The sequence below is a fragment of the Manacus vitellinus genome, unplaced genomic scaffold, assembly GCF_001715985.3.
Source record: "Manacus vitellinus isolate BGI_N305 unplaced genomic scaffold, ASM171598v3 scaffold_6_pilon, whole genome shotgun sequence".
NCBI classification, from domain to species: Eukaryota; Metazoa; Chordata; class Aves; order Passeriformes; family Pipridae; genus Manacus; species Manacus vitellinus.
In genome coordinates, this window is record NW_021940750.1 from 3,657,302 (window position 1) to 3,684,158 (window position 26,857).

Genomic DNA, 26,857 nt, shown 5'->3' on the forward strand with positions numbered 1-26,857 from the left:
AGAGGATGATAGTGGTATTTTGAAGGGGGAAAAGGAACTGAGACAGAACAGTTCTGACTTGTTCAGAACTGCAGAAGAAATGACAGTGCTGCTGGAAACAAAACATGCAAGTCTGCTTCTTAGCCCCCCAACACTGAGCATGGGGTCCCAGTACTGAAGCAATTCTGCACGTGGCCTGGGAATGGAACAGAGAGCAGGAAGTGAGGAGCTGTGCATGTGGGCTGGCGTGACCATGCCTCAATGAAAGGACCTGTCAACCCAGGATTGATGCTGCAACTTTTTATTTTATTTTTATTTTGCTTCACAAAGCAAATGCAGAGCAAGTGATAGGAGGAGGAGAAAAGGTGGCTTGGAAAAAACCAAAAACAAAAAAAAAATTTAAAAAAAAAACCAACACAAACCAACCAACCAACCAACCAAAAAAAAAAACCAACCAAAGAGGAGAGAATAGGCAGCTGCTGGAGTATAAGTTGAAAGTGAGCTGCTACAAGAAGTTGATAGATGCCAAGCCCGCACTAATTCTTAATAAAATACAATACTGAAAATAGGATCTGAGAGTCTCCAAAATACAATATCTTAAGGGATCGGCAATAATACAAAATAAGGTTCATTATGTACAAACGAGTTCTGCTCTTGGTCTCTGTACAACGGTGGGAGTGAGAGGCATGGGGACATGCTCAGTGGAAGTGTTGGGGTGGAGGAAGGCGTGCTTGGACCCGGCAGTGGTTCTTTGTGCTGGGGTGGAGGTGGAGGTTGGGAAATGCAGTGGTATCTGGTGACCTTGAGAAGAGCTATGCTGAAAGCCACCTTCTTCCTCACCCCACTGGCCACGCAGGTATGGCTGCAGCTAGCTGTGTCCAAATTTTTCCTAAATGGCTTTGGGGGCAAAACCAATTTTCAAAAGGTAGAAAAGAAGGATATGAGGGCCCTTCCCTCGCTTCTCCTATTCATTGAGCAAGAGCCATCCCATCCTTCCTCTCCAGGGGGCCTTCTCCACTCCCAGACTGGACGAAGAGGAGAGGCTGGGGCAGTGCAGAGTGAGTCCAGGGTGCTTGATGAGAAGCAAGTGGAAGAGGAACCTGCTGTGAGACCTGACAGAGTGCGCAGGGACTCCCGTGTTAAAATATGGGGCAACCTGCCACATCGCAGATCTCCACCACTCATGTCCCACGTTGTCCTTTCATCAAATGGCAGCTGAGGGAATGGAGCGAGGACACACTTAAGCCTTTCTACAGGGCTTTTGATGGGGAGGGAGAAGGATCAGAAATGAGTGTCTGGGTGCTAAAAAGGATGGCACAGGCTTGAGATGAGGTCACTTCAACACCAAAATTGGCAAGTCTGGCCTGAGGGATGGTATGGCAAGCATTTGCTACCTTTGGTGTCAGTACTTAGAAGGAAGAGGTCTAAGACTGTCTTTCGTTACCCTGGCCAATTCCAGCATGCCACCCCTTTCCTGACAGATGTACCTGTCTCAAGAAATGCCAGTATGTCCTCAGTGGTTTTCACAACACTATGTGTTGTGTGCACACGGAGGATGTGAGGGGAACGATGGCTAATCTGACAGACCTCCAATGGGTTTCAGAGCCTTCCTTGGTGGTTCCTAGAAAGACCCCATTTGTCATGAGGCCAAATTGGGGATGGAGAGCTGGGACGGGGGTCAGATTATAGGAATGTGTTTCACTCACTCTCAAAGGAAATGCCTCCAGAATGGAAAGCGAGAAGACCACTGACCTGGTTAGCACTGCACTGTAGGGTCCAAGCTGGGAACAGATGGAGAAATACCACTCCTGCCAAAGCAGGGGTGCTGAGGGTGGGGAGAAGTGGGTTGTGGGGGAAAATTGTTATCTATTTCAGAGCTCTGGTTGTCTAAAAGCTGCTGGCTAATTTTTATGGTGATTTATCTGTCTGGGATCTGCCTTCCCCACGCCGTTTGTGTGCAGATTTTTGCAGATATTTGGCGTTGAAATTACGTAGGCATGTCCATCAAGAGAAAACTAGAGCAAGGAAGAACTAGGTTTTCTCTCAGTGGAAGGAGAAATATACTAACTGATGGAGGGCAAGGAATGAGCTCAAACTCTCCAGAGCCATCTCTCCAGCACCAGCATCACCCACTCCTAAGTCTCCCAGGCAGGACAGTAAATCCAACACTCTCTCTTCTCTCTCTCCTTCAGGTGCACCTGATGTAGCCAAGGGGTACAGAGCTGGGGACAGCCCCCTGGGTCTGGAGGCTTTGGGGAGTGAGCTGAGTAGTTTGGGGGCTCCCCCGATCTCACTCCACTTCAAGGTGAGCCCACATCCATAGGGTAGTGCTCACTTAAGCAGGAGGTAAGGCCAGGAGAAGAGGGTGTCCAGGGCTTCTCCAGAGATCTATTGCTGGTTCTGGCAGTCCTGTGACTCCCCTTAGAGAGATCATTACTAATGGGAAGAATGGGGAAGGGGAGGAGCTGAACCCAAGGCCAGTTTACTAGTGTCTGAATGCAGTGTCCTCTCCTGCCAAGTCCCCTCAGTTGCTTGGTGAGGAGGGAATCCTGCAATCTGACAAATGAGGCCTTGAGGTCCAGCAGCTGCTACAAGAATTCAGTTGTCTCACTGGAGCTTGTCTCCCTGAGGGAAAGAAAAGACAAAGCATCAGTCAAGGTTCATTGCAGCCTCCTATTCAATTCACCTTTCTGTGTGCCCAACTAGTTTGCTCTGATCGGGATGAACTCCTTCACCAGGTCACTGAATGGAATGCAAACCTGGGACCACCTGAGTCATCCAGCCCTCTGCAGCTCTATGCTAGTGGGTCGCTGCTTTATGAAGTCTCAGACTTTTGCTCTAGAAAATAAACTTGTTCTTATGCTCTCTGCCAGGCCTCCTTCAGCCACTGCTGATTGCCTGCCCCAGGTGGCTCAGCTGTCCTTAGCTTGCAGCAGAGGGGACAGACATGCCTGCTGCTTACTCCCATACACCACGCTGTATTTTGGGCTCAGAAGGTGGCCCCATGTGCTTACCTCTCATGGAATTGCTCTTTGAGGTGGGTGAGAGTTGTGTCAGTTCGGTTCTGGTCGGGACCCTCCAGCTGGGTTTTGCTCAGATATTTGGCTGTCTCATGTGTCCTGGCCAGATGAGGCCTTCCCTCCTCAGATTGCCTTTTTTCAGCCTCCCACCCCTCAGGATGGTCCATGGTTAGGAAGGAGCTATAGCTCTCTTCTAAGGAGCCAGCACCCTCATCATAGAAAAGAAGGCTCCGTGACTGAACTGGAAAAAAGGAGAGCATTGGTTAACAATGAGGATAAGGTCTCTTGCAACGGGTATGGGTCATGACAGTGGTTTCAGCACATGCTCACCCAGCCTTGTCCATGTGTAACTTTGCAGGATACCCTCCTCCCCCCCAGCTTCAGGAGGCAAATGAAGACAGACCCCTGGACACATAGCCTCTTCAGAAGACAACCAGTCTGCCCTGGGACTCTTCCCTCATATTCCTTCCTTTGACACTTGCCATGTTTTAGGACAGCAGTTAGCATGGAATGACAACAGGCCCCAACAGAGTTTTTACCACTGGCAGATTAGGAATCTTCCCTCACCACAGCCCCAGCATATGGGATAGGCACAGAGGGGAGGATGCTATGCCTGAGCAGGGACTGTTGAGAGCAGAGCCAGAAATGGTTTGACAAGTTAAAATGGAGGAACCACATTAGACTCACTCTTACTAGTTGTGTAAATGTCTGGTGCTGGTGTTGCTTTCACTGTCTGTGATGCTGAGGAGAACTCAGGGAGACAGGGCATCAGGGATCCCAGGATCAGAACGAAGCAGAGTGCCAGCACCTAGAGAGGAGATCAGCACAGAGTCAGTGCCGCTGAAGAAATGCCATGAAGAACCATTCCCCTCCACAGCACACAAACATGAGGCTGTGTAAGAAGATCTGATCAGGCTGACAGTTGGGTACCTGTGGTCCCCCAGGATGGGAAGGGACTTGCTGTTCTAATCTCTGCCTCAAATCTAAGAAGGGAAATCAGAAACTTCCTCTTGTTGCTTTATTTGGAGTGTTTCTGGTTCAATAGTGAGAACTTGTCCGTCCAGTTGAGAAGAGATAGTGGAAGGCGTAGCTGAGAAACAAGCTGAGAAAGAATGAGACTCAACAGAAGGGACGAACTCTGCCTTGACCAAAGGGAACCTGACCGTTGGCTCAGCAGGAGCTATTGTAGGCTGTAAAAAAACAAGCTCACTGGGAGAAATCTGTGAGGTACCACAGGACATAGCAAGGTGAAGCTACTATCCATGTGAGGACAGAAATGACAGCAGAATTACAGTTGCCTAATACCTGATAGTAAAGATGCTGAGTCCAATGAAAGGGTTAAATTTATGCTTGACATGTAGGTATGCAGGACCACGTGTGCAAGACCCTCTGCTGTCAGGCACACCAGTCAGAGCTACTAGCTCAATAGGAGAAAGGCATATGAAATCTCCCTGGAAATGCCCCTCAGGTAGGTCTGGACCTGTCTGGAAATTCTGTTGTAACTGCAAAGCTTCAGAGTGAGATGCCAGTGCTGATTTTAAGAGCCTCTATAGAGCTTAGGGAACTGTCAGTAAAGAGCAAGAAGGGACACAGGGGAAATGGTACAGAGCCAAATGCTTGTTACCTGAACACCCATGCCGCCAGCTCAGTACTCAGACTTAGCAGCCAAAGAGGCAATGCATCTGTTGGTGATTTCTACTACCTACATATAAACTAGCTAAGTTTGACCTGGGGGGACACCTGTGGGCACAGCCAGCAATTGCTTGACTGCTTTTCAGAAGTTTACCTATTTCAGAATAGCTGTGCCTAATTAATGCACAGAAGCTGGTACATCAAGGTAATTTTGACCACCAGTGAATTCCAGGAGATATGGAAGATAGAATAATAACATGAGGATACTGTGCTATGTAAAGAGGGATTTTAATTGTCCAGACTCTTCATGGCTGGTTTTAAGGAAGGACATTAAACATGGAGAGCACAGATGCTGTCTAAGTACGTCATATCAGGCACACAAGGCATTTAGAATCCTTATTCCACAAAAACAGAGGAAAAATAAATTATGAATAAATGTTGTTTGGAATTATCACAGCCAAACACACAACTTGCAGAAAAGGGAGCCAGCCCTGTGAAGTCTGTTCTTCCCTCCTAAAACAAAACAGGTTTTTGGGCTGGGAAAGAGCAGTATACTTAACATCTTGCTTTAACATGGCTTTCAACTGGGGCTTTGCAAAACAGCATTGTTTTTGCTCTGTTTTGTTTCAGGTTAACTCTGATGCTCTGATTCAGTTCTAGTTCAAACTCTACAACACTTCATAACAATAACTTGTGTTTTGACTCTGAGTACAATTCATCTCACAGCTTTTGACCATCTCATTACTCAACCTCTTAAAAGTGAGGGAAATCAAGCTAGAGAAAAACTACTTCAAAACCAGTTGGAAAAGTGGAGGAAAAACTAATCAAAAAAAGACATACTGAGAGTGTATTTATCAAATGGTTCACTGTCAAACTGTGAGGAAGTAGCAGATGGAGTAGCAGAGAGATCTGTTATGGATCTGGCAAGATTCAGCATTTTTAAACTTTACTTGAATGATGGACTGTATGAAATCTGCAGATGGGAGAGACTACAAGCAGACTGGCTTTTGGTCAATATTCAAATTCAGAATGATCTTGATCATGGGAAGAAGTGGTCCAAGAGAACAGTGGGAAGATCTATACAGACAAATGTGGAGACCTGCTGAAACCTCCAAGGTGGCAGGACTGATTAACAGAGGAAACACATCAGTGACTACATGTTTCAACTGTTCTAGAGAAGATCTGGGAGTTAAAATGGAGCACAAGACAGGCCCAAATCGGTGTCACTTTGCAAAAGGCAAATCGCAGCCCAAGCAGAATGAATAGGCTTTCTGGCTGGATCTGTACTAGCCTTCAGGTGGAACACTGTGTCCAGCTTTGGGCCCCATACTTCCAAAAAGATGCAGGGCCACTGAAGAAAGTCTGGAATAGAGCTCTGGGAACAAGCAGTGATTCAGTAATTCAGCCTACAAGGGAAGACTGAAGAAATCATAGTGATTTAGCAGAGCAGACTGAAGGGAGTTGCTTGAAAACAAGAGTTTTCCAATATGTAAAATGCAGATGCACAAAGGGGGAGTAAACAGATCTTGCTTGGGCAGAAGTTCTAATAGGCTTAAGCTGTTGCAAGGGAGATTGAGATGAAATAGCAAGAAAGCTTTATCTGGAAAAGATAACATGGTACTGAAATGGTTTGCCCTGGGAGGCTGAGTACTGCTCACCACTGGAGGCCTTCAAGAACTGGCTGTACAAATATCCAGCAGGAATGACACAGAGCTAAAGAAGTCTGCTCCACTCCTATGCTGCAAGGCATGATGATTCTACATATCTTTTGTGATAAAAAGTGCTGTATTTGAAAATGGAAAATGGGAACTAGGAGGCTTAAGAGAGGAACTGGCCAAAGATAGAAAAGCAAATTACAAATTCTTGAAATGCTTGGAAGCTAGGAAGCCTGAGAGAGTTGGTGTGTGGGCTGGGATGCCTGGAATGAAGGGAGCAGCAAGGAGAGATAAGACATTGTTGGGACGCTAAATTAGGTATTTTATCAGTCTGTAGCACAGGGGATATCTGGCACCTCTTCTGGACTTGCTTATTCCAGGTAGTAGCATTGAAGATTTGCTGCAGCCAGGGATATTCTGATGAGATGCTGCATTAAGGAGCAATAAGCCACTGGGCTCAGGTAGGTCACACCTGAAAATCTGGAAAGAACTTGAGAATGAAGACATAGAGCAGCAAAAAGAAAAGACAGTCATTAAAATCTGGTCTGACATGGGGGCAGCAAAGAGTACCAAAAGCTTGAGCAGATTTTGAAAGTGCTGGAAATTATAGAGCAGGGGCTCTGGAACTATGGAAACTGAACTAAGAGCAAAAAACAAACCCTCAGGACACTGAGGATACTGAGAAAATGGGGCAAGCTTCTCACCATCTGTCTGCTTTTCGTGACTGTTAGCAGTACAAAAGTGATTACCAGATAAAGATAACTAACTCTGACAAATTTGTCATGACCAGCTACTACGACAATCCTGCAAAGACATCACAAGGGTGAAGGTTATATTTTTACCATGGATCAGAAACTTTCCCCCAGCCAAAACTGAGATGAAGAATAAGCAATTGACTCTATGGCTACACAGTGGCATGTCCTAAAACAACTCAGTGAAGCCAATATTATTTAACCATGATCCTCCACTAGGAGAAATGAGAGGTAAACAGGGATTACCAAAATAACAGACAACCCTGATTAATTTTGGTTAGTCAAAAGGGCAAACAAAGAGAATTCCAGCTGGATTTAACAAAGCCTGATGTGCAAGCATAGCAAGAACATGCCATTTCTCGCTAATAAACAGAAGGTAATGCCCACTGGGATGAATACTTGGACTGTTTGTCCACCTTGCTGAGTTAAACATTAAGCATTACCAACTCAGCAAAAGAAAACTCTACCCACTACGATGGAAGCTCATTGAAGATTTTTTCTGAATGGCTGATAGCTAATGAAAGGCAAACAAAGTGCCATTTTGCCCAAAGAACAAGACAGTGAAAATGCAGGAATTATTCTAATGTTTCTGCATAAACAACTGTCAATACCAATGTATGTATGACCCAGGGCCCAGCTCTGGTGACTATAATACAAAAGGAGAGAGCAGATGTAACTGGCAACACAGCAGGGCAGCAGGGAAGAGGGCAGAGGCAATCTACAAAGTTGTCTGGACAAGCATGGCCAATAAGGAATATGGAAATGAAGCTTATACCATTAGACAGGTCCCGGTCTGCGTGGAAGCCATTTTATAAGGTCTGGAGACTTTCCCAGCTACCAGAGCCTGCAGCTTCTGTAACTGCTGGAGCAGAGTCCTGTGATAGGAAACAACGCATATCAAAACTTGATAAGAGGCAGCAGCCAGTAAGCGAGGCAAGACTATCACTACTCTCTTCATATTTTATCTTGATTTTTCCTCCTTCTGAAAACAAGTATCTCCCCTTTGCTGTTTCTTGCCCAAGTTCTCTGAACAAACAGACTTGGGAAGTGAGAGAAAGAAAAAGATCTCACCAGCAGATCCACCGCCACCTTCACTGCACCTACCCACTGCTGTGAATGTCTCATTCATTTAGGACTCCTGGCTGCCTCAAAGCCCAACTTGTCAACTCCCAGAGCAGTGGAGAGCCAGGGTACCATGAAAACCAAGTTCTGGGATGGTGACTGAGCTTTGTAGACAGCTCAGGCCTTTAGCACAGACTTGTCTGCTCCCACTTCACTTACTGACACACTCTGAAGCTCCAAAGCATGAGGTAGAGAGAGAAATAAGAAACAGTTGTGATCCTCTCCAATTTATTCAGTCTTGGCAAACTCTGCAGAGGAATATGGGCAAAGCCAAATCTTGAGTTCAGCAATTAATCATTCTCTGGCTGCCCTGGTTGGAACATGTGCTAAGGTCTCTCTGCCCCATTTAACTGTTCATGGGCATCCACACACATAAACACAAAACAGTGGTAAGTGTTACCAAGAGGTACTGAACCCTTCATTGAGCTGGTGAAGGAATCTGGAATGAGGGAGACTACAAAGCACACAGTTCCCAACAGCTGCAAATTACTGAAATGCAGACTACTGCTGAGTTTCCCTGGGGGAGCACTGATTGTTTTACACAAGTATGTTTGAACTTTTATGAAATGCCAGGTCCTAGGGCCAGGTGACTGCAGGAGAATCCCGGCTTTATCTCTTTCCAAATCCTCTTCAGCTACTTGTACACGTGGAGAGAAGCACACAGTGTCCCACTGGCAGTGCTCAAAAACCAAATCCAATTCGAAAGAACACAATGTGTATTTTGAAAAAAAAATCTCCCGGTTTTTAGGCCAATCTCCTGATTTTTCAGGGTGGGGCTAATGCTTTTTCAGCAGCAGGGCTGCCCACACTCCCAGAGAGGCCAGGGGGCAAGCTGTGCCTCATGCATGAGAGCAGCTGGGCAGCTGTATCTCTGGCAGATGGGAGACCTCTGGCTCTTGCACACCTTTGCCAGACCACACCTGACAGCCCCCAGTCCTGGCACCAGTGGCTGGCCTGGAAGCCAATGCCACAGCACTCATGTCATGGATGGGAGGAAGGAATGTGGTAGAGCCTCTAGGAGTTCTCCATGAGCCTCTAGGAGTTCTCCATGAGCTGTAATGGCAGCAGAGGAGTGGGTGAGGAACTGACTCTCTGGCTGTGGTTCTCCTCTTCAATTCGAGCTGATATAAATGGGGCTACAAAAATGAGCATCCCCTTCACCAGCCCTGCACTTGACCCTGCCCTTGCTCACACCTGCTGCACCCAGTAAGGGCGAGCAGATTTAGGCCCTTCTCCAGCTCCTGCTGCCCATCCCCACTGCAGAGGTGGAAGTCTTCATATATGCTTCCAAGGAAGCAAATTCCCCTGGTGATCAGTTGGCCAGCTCTGCATATTTGAAGCACAGGTGCTCACCAGAGCTTTGGGTGAGGGATCTTTGGGGCTGTGGGAGCAGCTTGCTCCTTTCAGGGGAGCAGCAGCAGCAGCAGCAGCAGTGAGGGAGATTCTCTGGGCTTGTTTTGCCCAGAAGAGGCTAAGAAATGGCTGGAACACCATATGCACAAGGAATTACCCTAGATTTGGTTGGAGCTATCTTTATTAGAGGAAGAGCCTTTCCCTGTATTCACCAAGTCTGTTCAGCTTTCTCAAGAGAAACCTGAAACAGCCACAATATGTCCAGGGCCTTGTATTCCTCCAAAGAGACCAAAAGCAGAAACAATGGGTCTGAGAGGCTGGTGTGAGAGGCCTCCCTTGATACATCTGTCCTGGAGACAGCCAGAGACCTGGAGGGCAATGTGGAAGGCAGCATGAGCCCAAAGGGCTGCAAGGAGAAGGCGGAAAATATAAGGGATATGGGAAACGCCTTCCCTCCCTCCCCTTGCTGTGGTGTGGCCTGGTCATCCCAACACAAACATTCCAGGCTTGCTAACCAAACCCAGCTGCCTCATTGCTGTCACAGGCTGAAAACCAGTGCCTTGCTGAGCAGCACCCATCCACCAGGAGCTGGGACAGCCTGCCTTTCTCTTCTCAGCCCTCTGCCCCAGCACTCCCTGACTTCCCTTCCCGCTCACCCTGCCCTACCCACGGAGGGTCAGGTCTAGCCCCTCTTACCTGTTTGCGTTTTCTAAGGTCTCCACTTTTTTCCAGAGTTCATTGTTTTCTGTTGTGTATGTCTCAACCCTATGGGAATAAAACCCATAAGCCAGTTAGTTACAAAGGCCAGACAGATAAAGAATGTAGTGCTTGCCTCTCTTGGGGTGTGGAGGCTCAGTAGCCTCATCCATCACCTGCAGATATGGTCCTGGAGTCAAATGTTACTGGCCCAATGTTGCTGCCAGCCCTGATAGAGCAGGGATGAGACTGCAGGTGAACAGTTAAGTGTGACAGTTCAGGGTTTCCCGAGGTTTGGGAGAGACAGTAACATTTGGTTACAGGCAGATCAAGTCAGGATAGACCCAAAGTTACGCAGACATTTTCATCACTTCCAAACCCCCCTAAGGAGCATGAAAAATGAGGAGGAGGAGGACAAAGTAAAACCTCTCCCACTCAGACTGAGAACCTGCCCTGGCTGTGCACCCTGGCTGTGAAATCCAGGCTGCTCCGTGCAAACGCTGGGCCAGTTACGACTGCAGACACTTGAGGGCAGCAGAGAACCTGCAGGCTCCCTCCTACGGCTTCCCAACTGCAGTGGTTGGGCTGCAGCTGGGACAAGGGAAGGGGAATGCCTCCACGCCCGGAGGAAGGCAGGCCAGGGACACAGCCTGATCCTGACGGAGGCTTCCAGGACAGCCTCTGAACTAGGCGTTCCGTGCAAAAATTGGGCTTGCAGCAAAAGTGTCAAACTGAATGGTGAAGAGCCCAATTACAGGTTCTGACTAACCAGCTTTTACAGAAAGCCAAACTGACCAAAGACATGTTCCATTAAAAAAAATCACTGAAAGCTGCTTTTGGTTCACATTTAAACCTGGCATTGTTTGAAAGCCATCTGTCATAGCAATGCTCCAGTGTAACAAACTGCTGAGTACATACAGGCACCATGCACAGCCACAGCTGGGAAACAGGCCCCAGCACCAAACGCCCTGGACCTGTCCCTTAAGCAAGGCCAGCCAACTCCTCAGCTCCAGCTTGAAGGATCTGGTTGAAGGATCTGGGTGTCAGTGTGGGACACTAGCTGGAGATTATGTGCTCTGATGCCTGGACACACACATGCACACCGAGATGCTCCGTGAGAACCTGAAGGTGCCTCAAGTCATCTGTTTTAATTCAGCATTTCTATGCAACTAGAGAAGATAAACAGGTAGCATCAGGAAGAAGGGTTAATTAAGGTTGGTTTTGGGGGTTGTTTTTTTCCATTTGCTGATCTCAGATGGTGTTAGGAACTGAGAAGAAGATAGTATTTCTGCAGAAACATGAATTTGCTCCTGGATCCTAGCATTCTTCTTTGCCCATTATGGGAATGCCCATTGGGGTTGCTAGTACAGAAGTTATTTTCTACCCTGTCAGTGTTATGTGATGTCACCATAAGCTTATGCCTGCTATTCATGCAGGACCTCAGGGTTGCAAGGAGAAAACCAAAGCTAATGCAGAGAGTGGAAGGGGAGGAAGTGTGGGGAATAACTGTAGTGCAAGGCTTTTCTTGCTATCAAGTGCTTGTGTGTCCGCCTTCATGGGAAGAGAGGGGGAAAAGCCATGGATAGCACTCTCAGAGAGCCCACTGCTTGTGGGACAAAAAAACCAGAAACAACTTCTAGTGGGGAAATAGGACTCTTACCCAAAATCCCACCTTGTTGGCAGCCAAAATGGCCTGTGTTTTGCAGGGGACCAGCCAAACTAAGCAGTTGGAAACATAAAATTTCTTGAGCAATCTTTATCCCACAAGAAGGCTTTTAGGAAGGAGGGGAATAGGGGCAGGATCCCAAACCAAACTCCTGTGCAGCCAGCCTTGCAAGAAATCATACTTTCTTAGCAATTCACAAAACACTAGAAAGGAAGACTGTGCATGGACAGGATTCTTTTTTTTTAAAGATAAGACTGAGAAGAAGAAACTTACTTTTTCTCTAGACACTCCACATACTCTTTCTTCTTCCTGCGACTCTCCTGAGCAGAGATCTGGGAGGGAGGCAAGCCATCAGAGAGGAATCAACATCATAAATGTCTGGACATTTTGTGGCTCATGCATCTTGTCTGTTCCCTGCACACACAGTACTCTAAATGGGGAAGTCGCCTTCCAGTCTGTCATTCCTACTGGTCTCCAGGCCAAAACTGGGAGGGATGGATGCTGTAGGTATGCAGCCTTTCTTGGCCTGTAGGCCACAACCATTTGTTGCAGTATGTCCCTCACTGCTGAAAGCATCTTTAGGGGTGCTTTGAACTCCTCTGACTCACATGGGTATGTGCTGTGGCCATCTGGGCTGATTCTGCCCCAGATCACTTATGAGTCACCTGGTGATTAATTCAGGCTCTCACCATTTCTCCCACAGGATGCTTTCCTATACAGTATAAAGTCTCACAGCCTCTGCCTGGCTCATGAGCTCTGTGCATCACCCGTCCTGCATCATGCAATGGCTCTGGGTTTCCCTGCCTCCACCAGCAAGGGGACTGACCAGGCCAGTTAGTCTGATCTGTGATGCCTTGGCCTGTGGGCCCTATGAAGGCCACACATTCCCAGGAGCTGGGCTGGAAGCCATACTTCCCGGATATGGCTGTATGCAGAGCAAGCATGCAGAGATGACCCCTGGCACCATTTTTGTGGGTTGGGAGGCTCGTGCTAATGTACCAAAGGCAGGATCCCACCTTTTCTGAGCTGCAGTGCAGCTGAGGAGGTGAGGGTAACTATAGCACTGGTCAGCTGAGGATGCTCTGGGATCATGGGAACTGTATGATTACATTTTTTGCAGTCACCTTGTTCTTGATTTTCCTCCTGACTCTCTTCAGTGCTTTCTCCTCTGCTTTGGTGAGGGGCAGCTTGGTAGGAATGGGGTAACCCTCAGCAATCAAGGTGCGCTTCTCCTCTTCAGTCAAGAGCAGCGGGCCAGAGGTTCCTTGTAACTTCTGAAACACACACAGAGCATCCATCAGTGCCAGCAAGGAGTTCTATCCCAGTGATCCTCTTTAAAGCCTTGCAGAGCATCCAGAGGCTGTATACATCAGAATGGAATACACTGCTTCCCACTGATACTAAATAGGTGCAGGACAGTGCTTTTTTCTGCTCTCAACCTGATCACGGGGGCACAGCTCAGCAGCTCTTTTCCTCTTTTACTTGGGAGGGGATCTGCTCTTTCATGGTGAGGCTGGCTACACAATTCCACTGCAGGACCCTGCCAAAGAACTTTTGGGCAATGGATAAAATGGTCTGGTTACGGGAATTCTCAATAATTCCTTTCTCTCCCATTAACCTCCTCAGAAAGTCCTCTAGTGCATAGGCCACTTCCCAAGGTTGGGGGTGAAAGACAGTACCTGCTAAAACAAGGTAGCTGATGGTAGGTATTATGCAAGACTCACTGTGCCTCTCCTCACTCCTCACCATCCTGTCCCCACATCCCCGTGCTAAGACATCACATGGCTTTGCCAGAGCACTGCAGCTTGGAGACCATAACAAGAGCAGGATCCCCTACGCGAGCCTTGGAAAGCCTCCAAATCCCTCTGAGCACCAAGAAGCCCCGTGTCCCAGTGATGTCCTTCTGCCTCCTTACGTGTGGTGCTGTGAGGAGAGGTGAGGAGGAGATGGCAGTAGAAGAGCGAGCAGCAGGCCGGGCTGGGCTGGAGGGAGGCAGGGACCGAGGGCTCTGAGATCCATCGCTGTCACTGCCATGGCTGCTGGGTGGAGTTGGAGGCATCTGCACCAGGTCATCTACTGAGAAATAAGGAGGTCAAGTCAATGGCTCTCATGTCAGCCTGTTGGTAGAGGCATAGGAGAGGGTAGAAGAAAGGAGAGGGTGATGAGTTTCCCAAGATGGGGTGGGTCTGAGAATCAGGATGGACTGAGCACTGCCCAAGAGAGAAGTGAGACTGACCTCAAATGTGCTAAACTAGGAACTGCAGGAGAGCTGGTAGGGGCTTTGCCAAGACACTGAAGGTATTTACAAAACAATAAGGTACTCCAGTTCAACCAAAATGAAGTACAAAGCCCATGATGTTCACAAGTACAGAAAGCTCTGTGAGAGAAAAGCTCTTCCAAAAGCACTGCTGGGCTCACACACTTGACAGCACACTTGATCCAAAGGGGCTCCGGTCACTCAGTAATTTCCAAGCACTTGAAAACTGTCCCCACTTTGTACTGGAGAGCCCTGGGGGCCTTCATGGAAGTGGGAATATGCCTAAGGAATGTCTTTCTGCGGTAGTGGGAGTTCCTATAGTGCTTTCATTTGTGCATCGGCAGATTTTCAGATGCTTGGGTTTCTTTCAAATTAAACTGGATCCTGAATTTCCTGACTTTCAGATGGTTATTTTTGGATAACTCTACGGTCTCTCTGAGGATTTTAAAGGCACTCTTGCATATTTCCAACTCTGAAGTAGCCTGCTTTGCCTGGGAGTCCCTATCTGAACAATTTCTGTGTGTGGCTGCTGGTCCAGACACCGATCTGCATTGGAACAGTGCAATGCTCACTCCTCTATTATTCTGTGCCCCAATGCTACCTTGTATGCATGGCTCTGACCTCAGGTGTTGTCTTTTCTCCCAATATAATAACCATCCATATCTGAGTAATATAGTTGACCAGGAAATTCTATCTTCTTACCTGTAGGAACATTTAGAAACTGGTTCACCTCTTTGGGTTCAGCTTTGATCACAGGTGCTGGAGTAATTTCTATGGGAATCTGTGGAAAAGAAGCAGAAAGAGCTTTTGGGCACCGCCAAACACCTCACCTCCCCTGCCCAAAAGGCTCCCACCAGTTCTGTTCACAGTCACTGCTCCCCTGCTGCCCGTCTTGCCCCACCTCACAGCTCTGCTCCAAAGCAGCCTCTCACCACACATAAAGGAAACCAAGAGTTCAAACATAAGCCTCTGAAGTCTCAGTTGCTGGGCACACAGAGTGCAAATATGTTTGCAGAGGAAAAGGCAGAGGCAGATGCTTGTGCTGCCAAGCAATGCACTGAGCTGAGTACCTCCAAAAGGGAGATGACTTTTATCCTTGGCAATTATTTTGATAGACCCAGACAGTGTAATTTAAACCAACCCATGTGTTACCATGCAAAGTCCCTCTTTGATCTGCCTTTATTATAAATGGGAATATAGAGGTTATACAGAACAGAAACAGAACAACCACCCTGTCCTGCTCATGATTTTCCCCAAGGCCACTGGTCAACTGTTTCCAATCGGAGGGGACTGAGAGCTGAATAAAGAGTAGATTTACTCCCATCTGGGTTATGCTGCCCTTCAGCTCCTTTGCTTGCCAGCCCCCTGCCCACCACAGGTTGGAGTTTTTACACTAAACAGACACATTTCAAACTCCTCCAGACTGTAAACACAGCTGAGAGAAGACCATGGAATGGCTGCTAAGCACACAGCAGAGCTTTGAGGGCACAGCAAGTTCAAGCTGTGTAAATAATAGAGGAAGTTTGTGCACAGTTTTGGCTGGAAAAAACCATTTGTTTTGGATGGCTGCTTAAATGGGAAGATGATCAGCATGAGTGAAAAAAGGAAGTGAACCCCAGAGATGCTCTACTGTTATCTACTGAGCTGCTTCAGGATAGGCAAGGTCTGTGTGAGACTGATCAGACCTTCTCATGAACACAGCTGGACTCAAGGCCAGCCAAACTGAGCCCTTGACTTACACCCAGATGCCAGTGGCATAACTGTACCTCCTTCAGACAAACAGATTTCTTAAAAACCTGGATATGACAAAAAGAGTTGGCCCCTTGTTTCATAGAAATGATAATTCCTGCTGCTTCATAGGAAAAAGCAAGCAGGACCTGGAGTGGAACCTCCACTTCTAGTGAGCAGTTACGAAAAGTGAGAGGCCAAGTGACAAGTCCAAAAGAGAGCGGCAGAGGAGGGGTCTATACTCAGGAAGAGTGGGGTCACTGGCACCGCACTACTTCACACTGTTTTCTGAAAAATGAAAATAAGCCAAGAGTGGCTATAGAAATACTGGCAGATTGGAGGGGACAGATCTCCATCACGTGCAAGCTTAAAGCCTTTGGCTTTTGTGCCAAGGAACTGGGCTTATATTTAACCAAGATTGCAAAGCCTCCTGTGTTGGAGAAAATCCTCCTTTCACCACTTTCTCTGGAAGGATAAGCTGTCTTCTAGCTTCATTGCAGAAATCAAGAACAGTTCTAGCCAACATCAGGAATGCTGCTTCTCTGACTGCCATTTCAAGAGGAGAATGACAAATAATGCAGTATCTGGGCTTTGTATCACCTTCTCCTCTCTGTCCAGTAGCTAAATCACCTTGCAGGACCCTGCAGTCACATGGCTGAGTCTGCATCACCAAGGGTGCCGCTGTGTGAGAGCCCAGGTTCCCAATGGATCTTAGATGGGCTCACCTCCTCGGGGACTGGCAGTCTCTGCAGAGGGTTGAGGTTCAGCACTGGTATGGAGCTGGCAGCTAGCTGGGACTCAGGCAGGTCTAGAGCCAGGTTCTGTTCCTGTTTCACCATGATGGAGCAGAGCTTGGGCCCCAGCGACCACACTCCATTCTCCAGCTCTGAAACATGCACAACGTGAGAGTCAAACTCTAGCAAGAACAGGGCAAGGAAAATAAAAGCCATGCAGACAGCTTCCCCCTGACTGAGGAGGTTGTCTTTCCAAGTTTAGCACTGTAATCACACAAGCATGTGCAGGCCCACAACACGGAGTGCAAAAGGGAGTGAACCCCCAGCGTGTGGGGAGCAGACAGGACAGAGCTAGAGGAATTGTATCTCTGCTGTGCTCTGACTGTGCAGCCCGAGCTCTGGAGGACAGCTGCAGGGTTTCTTCCCCCAGTAATGTCCATGTCTCATCCTCTGGAGCTTATTTATATTTAAGGCTCAGTGAGAGGAGGATGCTGGGCTGTTGCTCCTGAGGCAGCATGGCCAGCATCACAGAGCTGCCAGGTGTGTTACCAAGAATAGCACCATCTCTGTGCTAGAAAGCTGGTGAGAGGGCAAGCATGATGACAGTAAAAGGCTGACAGTGCTGCTTTGGCCTCCAGATGATGTTGTGCCATCATCTGGATGACGGGCTTTTTTGCCTGACAGAAAGGAGGAAGGTCCATTTCTGTGGAAGGAAGCCCAATGTGGCACCTGCTTGTGAGGCTGCTTCCACAGCTGGTCCCCTCAGTCTCACCTCTGAGACTCTCTCCTTCACCCTGCACTGCTCAGCGGAACTGCTGCCTGCAGCTGTGCCGTGCTGCCATTGCTAGCAGGGGCAAGAAGCAGCAGTGAGGGAAATGAAGTGTCTGAAGAGAACTTGCTCCCTGCCTGCTCTGTCCTGTGCACATTTGAGACGTGAACCTGGCTTGTCACTGGAATTAGAGATCACAGGAACTGGGATTCATGCAGCATCGGATAAACTGCAGCTCAGATGGGAAAAAAGAGTGCTAGGCAGGAAAGCTGCCTGGACTCTGCTCTGAAGTTTTGGTCTTTGCTCTTCAAACACTTCAGCCTGCCAAAAAGCTACTCCTGGCTGGCCTACAGCCTGCACCCTCCTTAATCCTCATGCCTGCCCTTTCCCTTTTTATCTGACAACCAGAAACACATTTGGCTTGACACAGGACAAACTATTGCTAAGTATGTCACCAGATAGTGCCCCAGTTGCCTCCACATGAGGCCATAGTCCAACTCACTCTCTGACCCCTCTTGCACTGCTCTCTGCATGCAGCACTCTCAGTCAGACCCAGGGATGTTGCCTAGCTATCTGCTGCACACAGCAGCTCTTCAGTGCAGGCCGCAGTGCAGAAGATGTCCTGGCAAGAGGAGAGGGGGAAAAAGGTCCTTCTCAGGTCCAGAAAAGCCTGCACAAAGAGTACAAGCAAACAGCTGTTCATGTGGAGCTGCCATCTGATCTAAACTTAAAGGTACCTTAACAACTCAGCCTCTGTTGCCTCTTGGAGATGCCAGGGCAGAATCCTGCCTCTGGCTTTTGCTTGGGCAGAGTGGTGTTAAAGCCTGGGCAAGGATTATATCAGTTAACACAGTGCTGTCCTTGCCAGTGGAATATGTTATCTTCCTGTCTTTGGTCTAGCACCTCTTATTTTCTGCCTAGACAAGTATCTCTAGCACATGCTCGTTCCTTCCAGCTGCCTCTGTGACTGGACATCTTCAAGCACAGACACAGCTCCTGTGGCTGCTCTGTGTGTGTATTAGCTGTGAGTGCTGCCCTCAGTGCTGCTAGATCACTTCCTAGAGCTTCCCACAATGCAGCAGGGCCAATGTCATCAGGCAGCGTCTCAGGCAGGGCTGCACTGCACAGGCATAACAATGGAGAGGCTTCTGAGCAGACGCAGAGTGGACTGTGTTTTCTCTGTCCTGCAAAGGACACCAAACCTGCAGCTGGTAGCAAAGTCTCCTGGTATGCAGACAACCCCCCCTGCATACCTCTGGTATGCAGACAGACCCTTCTGATGGAAGGAGGCAAGGTGGTACACAGTCATGAGTGTTTGTGTCCAGAAAACGTGGACTGACTTCTGCCTGTCACAGAGATAAAGGACCTTGAGAGATCTTCCAGTCTATCCCACTGCTCTAGGCAAGTTCAACCACATCTGTGTCAGTCCTGACAGATGGTTGTCTGACTTAATCTTACTGCTCTGAAAGGCAATGAAGCATCCACAGCTTCCCCCATTTAAATTCTTCTATGGTTTCACTATGCCCAGTATGGGAACATTTTGCCTTACTATGATTTTATGAGAAATAAAATAATCTGGTTTTATTATAAGTAAAGTTATGTAAGTGGGAAACAGGGTGTTGGGACTTCCTTCTTACCTCCCATTTAATTTTATTTCAGGCGTCTCGCGAAGATTGTAAGGTGAAAGGCCCCGTCAGGGCTGTACACCAAGGGAATATTGCGGCCGAGGTAGGATACAATATATAGATGGAAAATTTACATCGGCCACGTGTCTTTGTGTACAGGGGGGTCCCCCTGTACATGTACAGAGGGGTACGTCACCAATCAATCAAGCTGTACAGGGGGTATGCCCTGATCCAATCAGGTGGGACCAATCAAGCGAGGAACCAATCAGGTGGGAGGGTGACACCCACCCGCCGATTTGAAAAGTACCCTTTAAGGTAAAATACTTGTTACCTGCTGAATATTCAAGATATTGGGTAGCTGAAGAGTATAAAAAAGACACGGGCTCTTGGAGGGGTGTGCTTTTCCAGGCGGGTGGCTTGGGACTGCACCCAGCGCTGCAAATAAAGGATTCTTTTCTGTAAGTTTCCTTGTCCTGCGAAAGTTTTTTTGCCGTTTCTATAAATTGATAGAAGAGAATTTTCTCACAATTTGAAGCCTCATCTTCCTCATCTTCCCTTTCTGTTGCAAAGCTCTGCATTCCTCTTTTTCTCAGAAGTGTGGGGCACCCTCTGTGGGAGCTGCTACTGAAGCAAGGGAGAGCAGACCACCAAGAGCTCTCCCCAGCGAGACTTGACTCAGTGAGAGAGCAGCCCCCAGTGCTGTCAGTCCAGACAGGCTAAGGAACAGACACCCAAATAAGTATGTGCTGTCCTCCCATTTCCTGTCTACATTCTGACCCTGCTCACTTTCCCACCGTCTAAGATTTATCTGGGGAGTGATTGGGTTACAGAATCCGAAACACATAGGCCATCAGAGGGTCAATAAGGGATTGAGGAGGAGGCATCTCATGCGGACACATCTGTGTTCTGCTGCCTGAGAGGATGTTTCAGAGGCCTGGCCAGCCTGTAACCACTGCAGATTTCACTATATGCTGGTGGATGAGGCATCCCAGGAAGCTCCCCCTCTACTCTAGATACTCTGTACATATTAGGAAGAAGTACAGCTGAGAGATACCTGTAGCTGCTCTGGGTTGAGGAGGTGAGGCAAAGAGCAATGAGGAAGCAGGACTTGAACAGGAGGGCTGGCACTAGCCTGAGGCTGGTCCACCACCCGCTGTTCTGCACAACCCTGGTTCCCCCTGCTCCTGGCATCAAATCACACCCTGCAAAACTGAGGGCTGGTACTGACAACTGAAGAAGCCAGTCCGTATGCACAAACCGTCTGGAAAGCAGACTCTGCTGATAAGCGGGGTCACAATGCACCCAGTGGCTTGCTCTAGCTGACCTGTGTTTGTGGGAACCATGTGGGAAGGGGCAGGATTTGGAAAAGTTTTGGAGATCTGCAGAAAAGCTGGGAGAAAGCTGATTAATAGCAAGCCTCAGCCAGCTCCAAGCCTAGACAGAGCGAGGGCATTCCTGAGGAGCTCTGCAGACCAAGCAGAGCTTGCTTAATGTCAAAGAAAAGCCATTCCTGGACAATTAATTTTAAATGAATGTCTAAAAGGACTGAGACCGCATGGAACCGTGCCAAAAGGACTGCACAGTGTTGTAAATACTGGATCTGACTCAGGGCTTCACTAGAATATGACTCACATCCAATTATGAGCCAAGAAAGCCCTGGAAAGATGAGCTGAATTATCGAGCTGCAGGATTGGGTGCACAGATACTCCTGTACCTGCCATATTAATGCTAGGCCTTACTTCCTGTATAAAGCTGATCTACACTCTCAAGAGAGCAAGTGCCAGGTGCATCTCAAGCTCTCCTGAGTTGAATGCTGTACACTCTGTGCTGGCCTCTGCCCAAGGGTATCAGTGTCACGCTCCATTCACAAGAGTCATGGTCTTGCCTTTGAGACACAGCAGCTGAAGGAGGGGCATGTCCAAACACAGAGGAGAGGAGCAGAAGTGGTAATAAGTGTCTCAGAGAGGAGTCCCTGAGGTAGCTTCATGTAGGCAGTCTTAATTTTCAGAGCTTTCTACAAAATCATCCTTTTTCCTACTGTCATTCCCAAGTCTCTTCTCCTCCTATTCATTTTCAGGGGCAAAATAAAGATGTGTTTATTTGTTCGTGCTGGTTTGGTTTTTTTTTAGTTGCCCCCTCCAAGACTGTACTGGAGTTAAAGCTAAGGAAGAAGAAATGTAAGTGGAAAGCTTTTTTGATACTAAGGCAGAGCTGCTTGGCCTGCCATAAGCCTCTCTCCCAGCACCTTTCTGAGTTGCCCCTAAGGAACGTGGCAGATAGTTGTGTCCTTTGAGGGGACCAAAGAGGCAGTGGAGGCCGGCCTCCTCTTCTCCTGCCTTGACATTTGTACCAGAGAGCTGGGATCATTGCTGGCCATGAGAGGGAAGCCTCTGTCCCAGGTCTCACTCTTGCTCAAAGGAATGGCTTTCTTCTGTGTATACTGAGCCTATGCCACTGCTTTTTCAGGCAGCGTGGTGTCCATCAGCTTATGGGACACCCACACAGTCCCACAAATTACAGGACTCTCTGCAAGGACGGCTCTAAAAATATCCAGCCATCATAAATTATGCTGAAATGAATTGTTTTAAAAATAAGTCTTGAAATTACTGTCCCTCTCTGTCTCCTGCTAAAAAATCTGCCAGTAAAGAAGCCACTTAGCCTTCCACATGTACCAGCACTCATGCTTCCTATGTTCAAGCCAAAACCCTGCTGCCTGATGCCAAAATGGAGCTGGATCTAGGGCATCCACACCCAAGTTTGCAGGATCCTAAAAAGACATTGTCTATTGCTTGTCAGAAGCTGGCAGCACACCGAACCACAGCCAATTATCATCCTCATAAATAACAGTAAGCCCGGCAAAGGAGCAATGTGACTGTCAAAGCACAAATGGAAGGAAAAAACATAGGCTGTATTTGACAACTGCAGGATCACATTCTTCCCCGGATTAGCCACGTGCAAGACCAAGGAATAGCCAGTTTGTCCTTACACATGGAAGACAGCCAGAGCCTCTGCTAACAGATGTGCCCAAAGTTGTGCCGTGTGCATATCTCATGCTCACCATTAGTATTATCTTCAGCCTTGACAGGCACAAGGGGGCTCTGGGGAGCAGAGTCTCCACTGAGGGAATAGCTGTGCTCTGCCTGGATGCCTGGAGTGGGTGGATCCAGGTCCATGTCCAGCAGTGGGTTCTTCTCAGCCAGTACTGGGTCATCGAAGAAACTGCTGAACAGGTCATTGGAGAAATCCTCCATGTTGTCAGAGAACTGATCCAGGTTCTCTGAGAAATGCTGAGAAAAGACAAAGGGAGAGAGAGCGTTAGTGTCAACTCCAAGGGGGATCTGAGAGCCTTCCTTTGCACTGAGAGCCAAACCTTAGTGACAACACTTTTTGGATGGGAAAAAGCAGTTCCTATTCCTTGCCTGCATCAGGTTGACAAAAACACCTTTAATTAAGACAGAAAGGGACATGGTGCTGTATATCACTGCTTGTTTATCTATGCCACAAACACTCGTGAAACTTCTATATTCTCTCATCTCCCCCTCTCTCTGTGAGTACCTATCTGCATCTTCCTAGCACCATCTTGCTGTGACAACAAACTGAATAGAGCACAAGGCAAGAAATTCCTGTGATGACAAAGTGCAAGTGTGGTAGAAAATCATGGTCTTCAGTGCCTGTCCTTGGTGACAGACACTTTCTCATGTTCTCTGCCAGCGGCAATAGGCACACTTATGGCCCAGAGAACACCAACCCAGCTGCTGATTTCTATCAGAGAAAAAAAGATCGGTTGGATCAACATAACAGGAAGGCCCCCTGTTGTATTTAATTTCCTCTGGGATTTAACAGCCCCTCTGTGGACCATATGAGGTTGTACTCCAGCCAGATAATGCCTGTGAAATTCGGCTCCCCGATGAAGTTTAAACACTACAGATGGGCTGTTAACAACAAACAATCATTCCACTAATCATTCCAGTAACAGTTAGTAAATCTGGCCAGTTCTGCTGCAGAGCTGGGCTCCTGATACTACAGTGAACCTGCTTCCTTTGAGGCACATCCTCCTTTTCAGAAGTCAAATCACTAACTTTTCCATTTGCTACAACAAAGTATGGGTTGGGTAGGGAGAAAAATGATGGCTGCCAAACACCAGCTGAAAAATTATCCCATTTGTTGGCAGACTAAGGCTTCTGGCTCAGGGAGAGGAAAGAAAAGACAGATAGATTCAAGTGACTGTATTACACAGACAGAACTGTGTAACTTAAATGAACTGGAGAGAGCTCAGCAGAGTCGGACTGGGTCTGTCCCCCCACCCCCTGCCTGGAAAAGCATCTGGGTGGGCAGAAAAGCATTGAAAGCAGTATATTGAAATACCAAGAGCAACAGGGTATGGATGAGAGTGGGAGAGAGCACACAGATCCTAGAGTGGAGACATGAATGCCAGTGAATTCCAGCGTGAGAGCTGAGCTCAGGAAGGAGCCTGGCTCCTAGAGAAGCATGGGGTGCATGCAGTCCTTTCTTTCATCAGTGCTAGGACTGAGGGAGGCGGTGGCCAGAGGACCCCGGATGCCGGAGCCTGTAGGTTCCTGCTCCTACAGGAACGTGTATTTGTTTTACCAGAGCACAGTAGCTCTGTCAACATTCCACTGGCTGTCAGAGGGCTGGGGAGTGAAGTAGGCTTTAACTGAACAGACCCATGCTTCCAACAAGTGGGGGAGGGAGATGGTGAGCTGCAGCAATCTTGAACACGTCAGTGCCTTTTACCCTCCAACATCATCCCTCACCTGCTCGATTTAAAACCTCAGATGCTCACAGAGCATGCTGGAAATGGGGGTGGAGTCCCTCCCACGAGCATTCTGCCTGACACGAGGTTTCTCTCCATTTGCTTCCTTCCCACTTGTCCTCTGACTGCCTGGAGTGACAGCCCAACACACCACCATCCGAGGCTTCCCTGGAGGGCAGACACTGCATGTGAAAGTAAGGCAGAAAAGGCATGCTCATGCTAAATCCCAGTGTTGAGGCCCTCCCTGGATGTCTGGGCTGAAGTTTTCTCCACTTGTTTCCATAGCAGATGCGAGTTGGTGGGGTAGCTTGGTAAAATCTACCCATCCATTTCCAAGTTGCCTAGAAGCATTTCTGCTTAAATCAAGTGACGGAAAACACCTTCCATCCGTGCAGAGCATAACTTCTTCAGAGGGACCTGAGTCAGCAGATGAAACTGGGTTAGACAGTTATCTAAAAACCACTAGAAAAACAGGTTTTGTCCTATCCTACAGCATAGAGGGATAAAGACTTTGGAGTCCTGAGTATTAACCTCAGAGAGCGCCTGTTCATGTAACAGCTGTTCTTTGTCTTGTGTTCTCTAAACAACACAAGCAAATACAGGATATGAACACGGTAGCCTTACGGTAAGGGCGAGAATATAACCACAGAGAAGTGAAGGGATTCAGAGTGCTGGCACACCACAGCATAGCAGAGCCAGGATAAAACAAGAGGCATTCAAATCCTGTATACTGTTGTGACCATCAAAACTAGAACCAGTGTAGCCCTGGAGGAGAAGCAGAGCTGGATGGACAGCTGTGGGGAGAGCTATCTGCAACTCTGCCACGTGCTTCAAATTTCTTTCACGACTGTGCATTAACAAAGGCAAAGGTGGGAGTAAAGAGAGACGAGAATGCATTTATGCAGTAGCTCCACAGATTATCTTTTAGTGGCATCCCACCCACACTCAGAACAAAGATCTTTCTCGGTCAGTCAACAATCTTTCCATTGTAGGACAAACCTACCTGGAGGGAAGAGGCAGAGATGTGCCTCTGGCTATATTCCTAAACAAAAAACCGGGCTTGTTGGAGGACCTCACTGCTTGGAAGCAAGGATGAAGGCAACACTGTTCTCCAAGAGACATGGGAGTTAGGTCCCCAAGAGACCATTCTCTCCCAAGAGACAGAGACCTACTGCACAGGACAGGGCAAACAGGTGATAAGCAAAGAATGAAACTTGCAGCTTCCCTGGGCATCCAGAAATGTTGGGGCACCTAACCCTCTCTGGGCTCCTGGGTCATATCCTCCATCACAATTAAATACTGGCAAAGCTTTCTCACCAAAGCAGTCCCATTTCAGTTCTCATCAGTCATACATCTCTAAACACAGACGGTGGAGAGAAGGATGATAGCCTATGAGACTGGGAATAACTATGGTTATTATCAAAGGGGGCACCAAGGATCCGACACCTTCAAGGAGCAAGAGCACCTATAGCTGACACAGAGCTGAAGATTGCTATTTTACTCAAAGAAGGTGGCAAGAAGCAGAGGAAAGCATAAGCAGGAAGGGTAAAGCAAACAAATATAATGACATGGCTTTGTAGCTGGCTATATCCACAATGGAAACTACAGGACCAGCAGGAAGCTGTCACCACATCCCAGGAAGACTGCTGGGTCTCTGGGTTGGCTCCATTCTCTCCTGAATCCAACAGGTATTGTTAATTTTAGATTTCTTATTAATATAAGACACCTGTGCATGCAACCACATGGTAAGAGGAAAGAGTCCTCTTGTCCAGATTCAACTGTGATGGGCACAGTGAAGAGCAGCCCAGAGTTTATTTTGGATAGATGCCATCAAAGCCACTGCTAATTAGCTCAGTTTGAGCCTGCTAACCCAGAACAAGCAAACTCTGTCCCACCGAGCCTCATTTTGGGAGCTGCACTTATCTGGCAAAACTCAGAGGCTTCAGCCATACTCTTCCTTTGCATGTGTGAGAAAGAAGGCTTCAGGAAACTGCATGTCCCAGGGTGTGGTGTCTCACAGTTGTGCAGATCATGGCAGAGCATGAGCTTCTGAGCGATATACAGAAGTAGGTTTATCACCTGACCAAATGGATAGCAGCTTTATCCTGGCTGGAAGGTCACATGCCAAAGAAGGTGCTGGGTGGCCACCAGTGCTCCCTTCCCATCCAGAGTGGGGCCAGCACAGCTAAAGGCCTTCATGTGCTGCCACAAAATGACACAACCATGCTAGGCTTTGGGGAGACTTTTGCTGACACAATGGCAACAATGATCTCAGCAGACCAGGGAAGGTCCAAGAAAGAGTCCCCAAAACTCAGATGTGAAGGAAGGTGGGATAGACAGACATACAGGAGCAGAGCAGGCTCATCCTCTCACAGCCTCTTTGAGAGTGCCTTCCAGCCAGCACCCACTCCTCAGAAGGCTGGTCAAGACATTTGTGACAATGAAGGACTCTGCAACTCTATTGAGATCATCTCGGGCAGATTTTGCGCAGATGGGTCTGGCTTTAGTAAAGAGGACCAGTCAACTGGGAAACTTGACCCTTACCATCCTAGCCCAGAGGGAGTGGGTGTGCAGTGTACTGGGGGAAAACAGCTTCCAGATGGGATACGAAGCTCACAGCATAGTCTCATTTTGCATTATTCTCTCCTGTTATCTCCCCCTCCCTTTCACACCCTCCTTCCTTCTCCTTCTAACTATGCTCCAAAGCCAAGAAATAGCACGGGATATGTTTCCAAAGCTGTATTACCAGTGAGCGGTCAGGGAGGGGGCAGCCAAGGGACAGAAATGCAATGGCGAGGATGTGCTGGATTTCCTGATCCAAGCCTGATTTCTAGCTGCCCGTCCCCCCCCCACAGTTCTAGGAGGACGGGGAGGCAGTGCCCAAAGAGGATTAGCCAGTGTGCACAGGTATGGAGAGGCAATGACCATCACATCTCTAGGCCCAACAGAGAGCCTTAAGCTGTTCTGGTGCCACAGGAGAATCTGCTCAAGCTGAGGCCATCTCAGCTATGGGGAGAGAGTGAGAATCTGTCAGCTGCTGGCTTCTGCTCCCTCCCACTCCGGGTGATCAACATAGGCACTGACTCTTCCAAACA

The 26,857-nt window shown here is 48.1% G+C and overlaps 1 protein-coding gene across 1 annotated transcript; it reads right to left on the minus strand.

The window, feature by feature from the left end:
- Positions 1 to 209: 209 nt before the first annotated feature.
- Positions 210 to 26,517, minus strand: CREB3L1 (cAMP responsive element binding protein 3 like 1). Its single transcript, XM_025896106.2, has 12 exons — positions 26,509 to 26,517; positions 22,047 to 22,275; positions 16,586 to 16,746; positions 14,835 to 14,913; positions 13,791 to 13,951; positions 13,000 to 13,149; positions 12,149 to 12,207; positions 10,210 to 10,278; positions 7,814 to 7,913; positions 3,687 to 3,807; positions 2,994 to 3,240; positions 210 to 2,604 (listed from the first exon to the last, which is right to left on the minus strand). Exons 2-12 carry the CDS (start codon positions 22,237 to 22,239, stop codon positions 2,568 to 2,570), a joined length of 1,377 nt encoding a protein of 458 aa, XP_025751891.1. The 5' UTR covers positions 22,240 to 22,275; positions 26,509 to 26,517; the 3' UTR covers positions 210 to 2,567.
- Between the last annotated feature and the right edge of the window lie 340 nt (positions 26,518 to 26,857).

Coding starts and splice junctions, on each gene's coding strand:
- CREB3L1 (XM_025896106.2), bottom strand. CDS start 22,239: ATGGAGGATTTCTCCAATGACCTGTTCAGCAGTTTCTTCGATGACCCA. Junction 10,279..12,148: donor GTGGAGTGTCTAGAGAAAAA/GTAAGTTTCTTC, acceptor TTATTCCCATAG/GGTTGAGACATACACAACAG. Junction 3,241..3,686: donor CATTTACACAACTAGTAAGA/GTGAGTCTAATG, acceptor CCTTTTTTCCAG/TTCAGTCACGGAGCCTTCTT.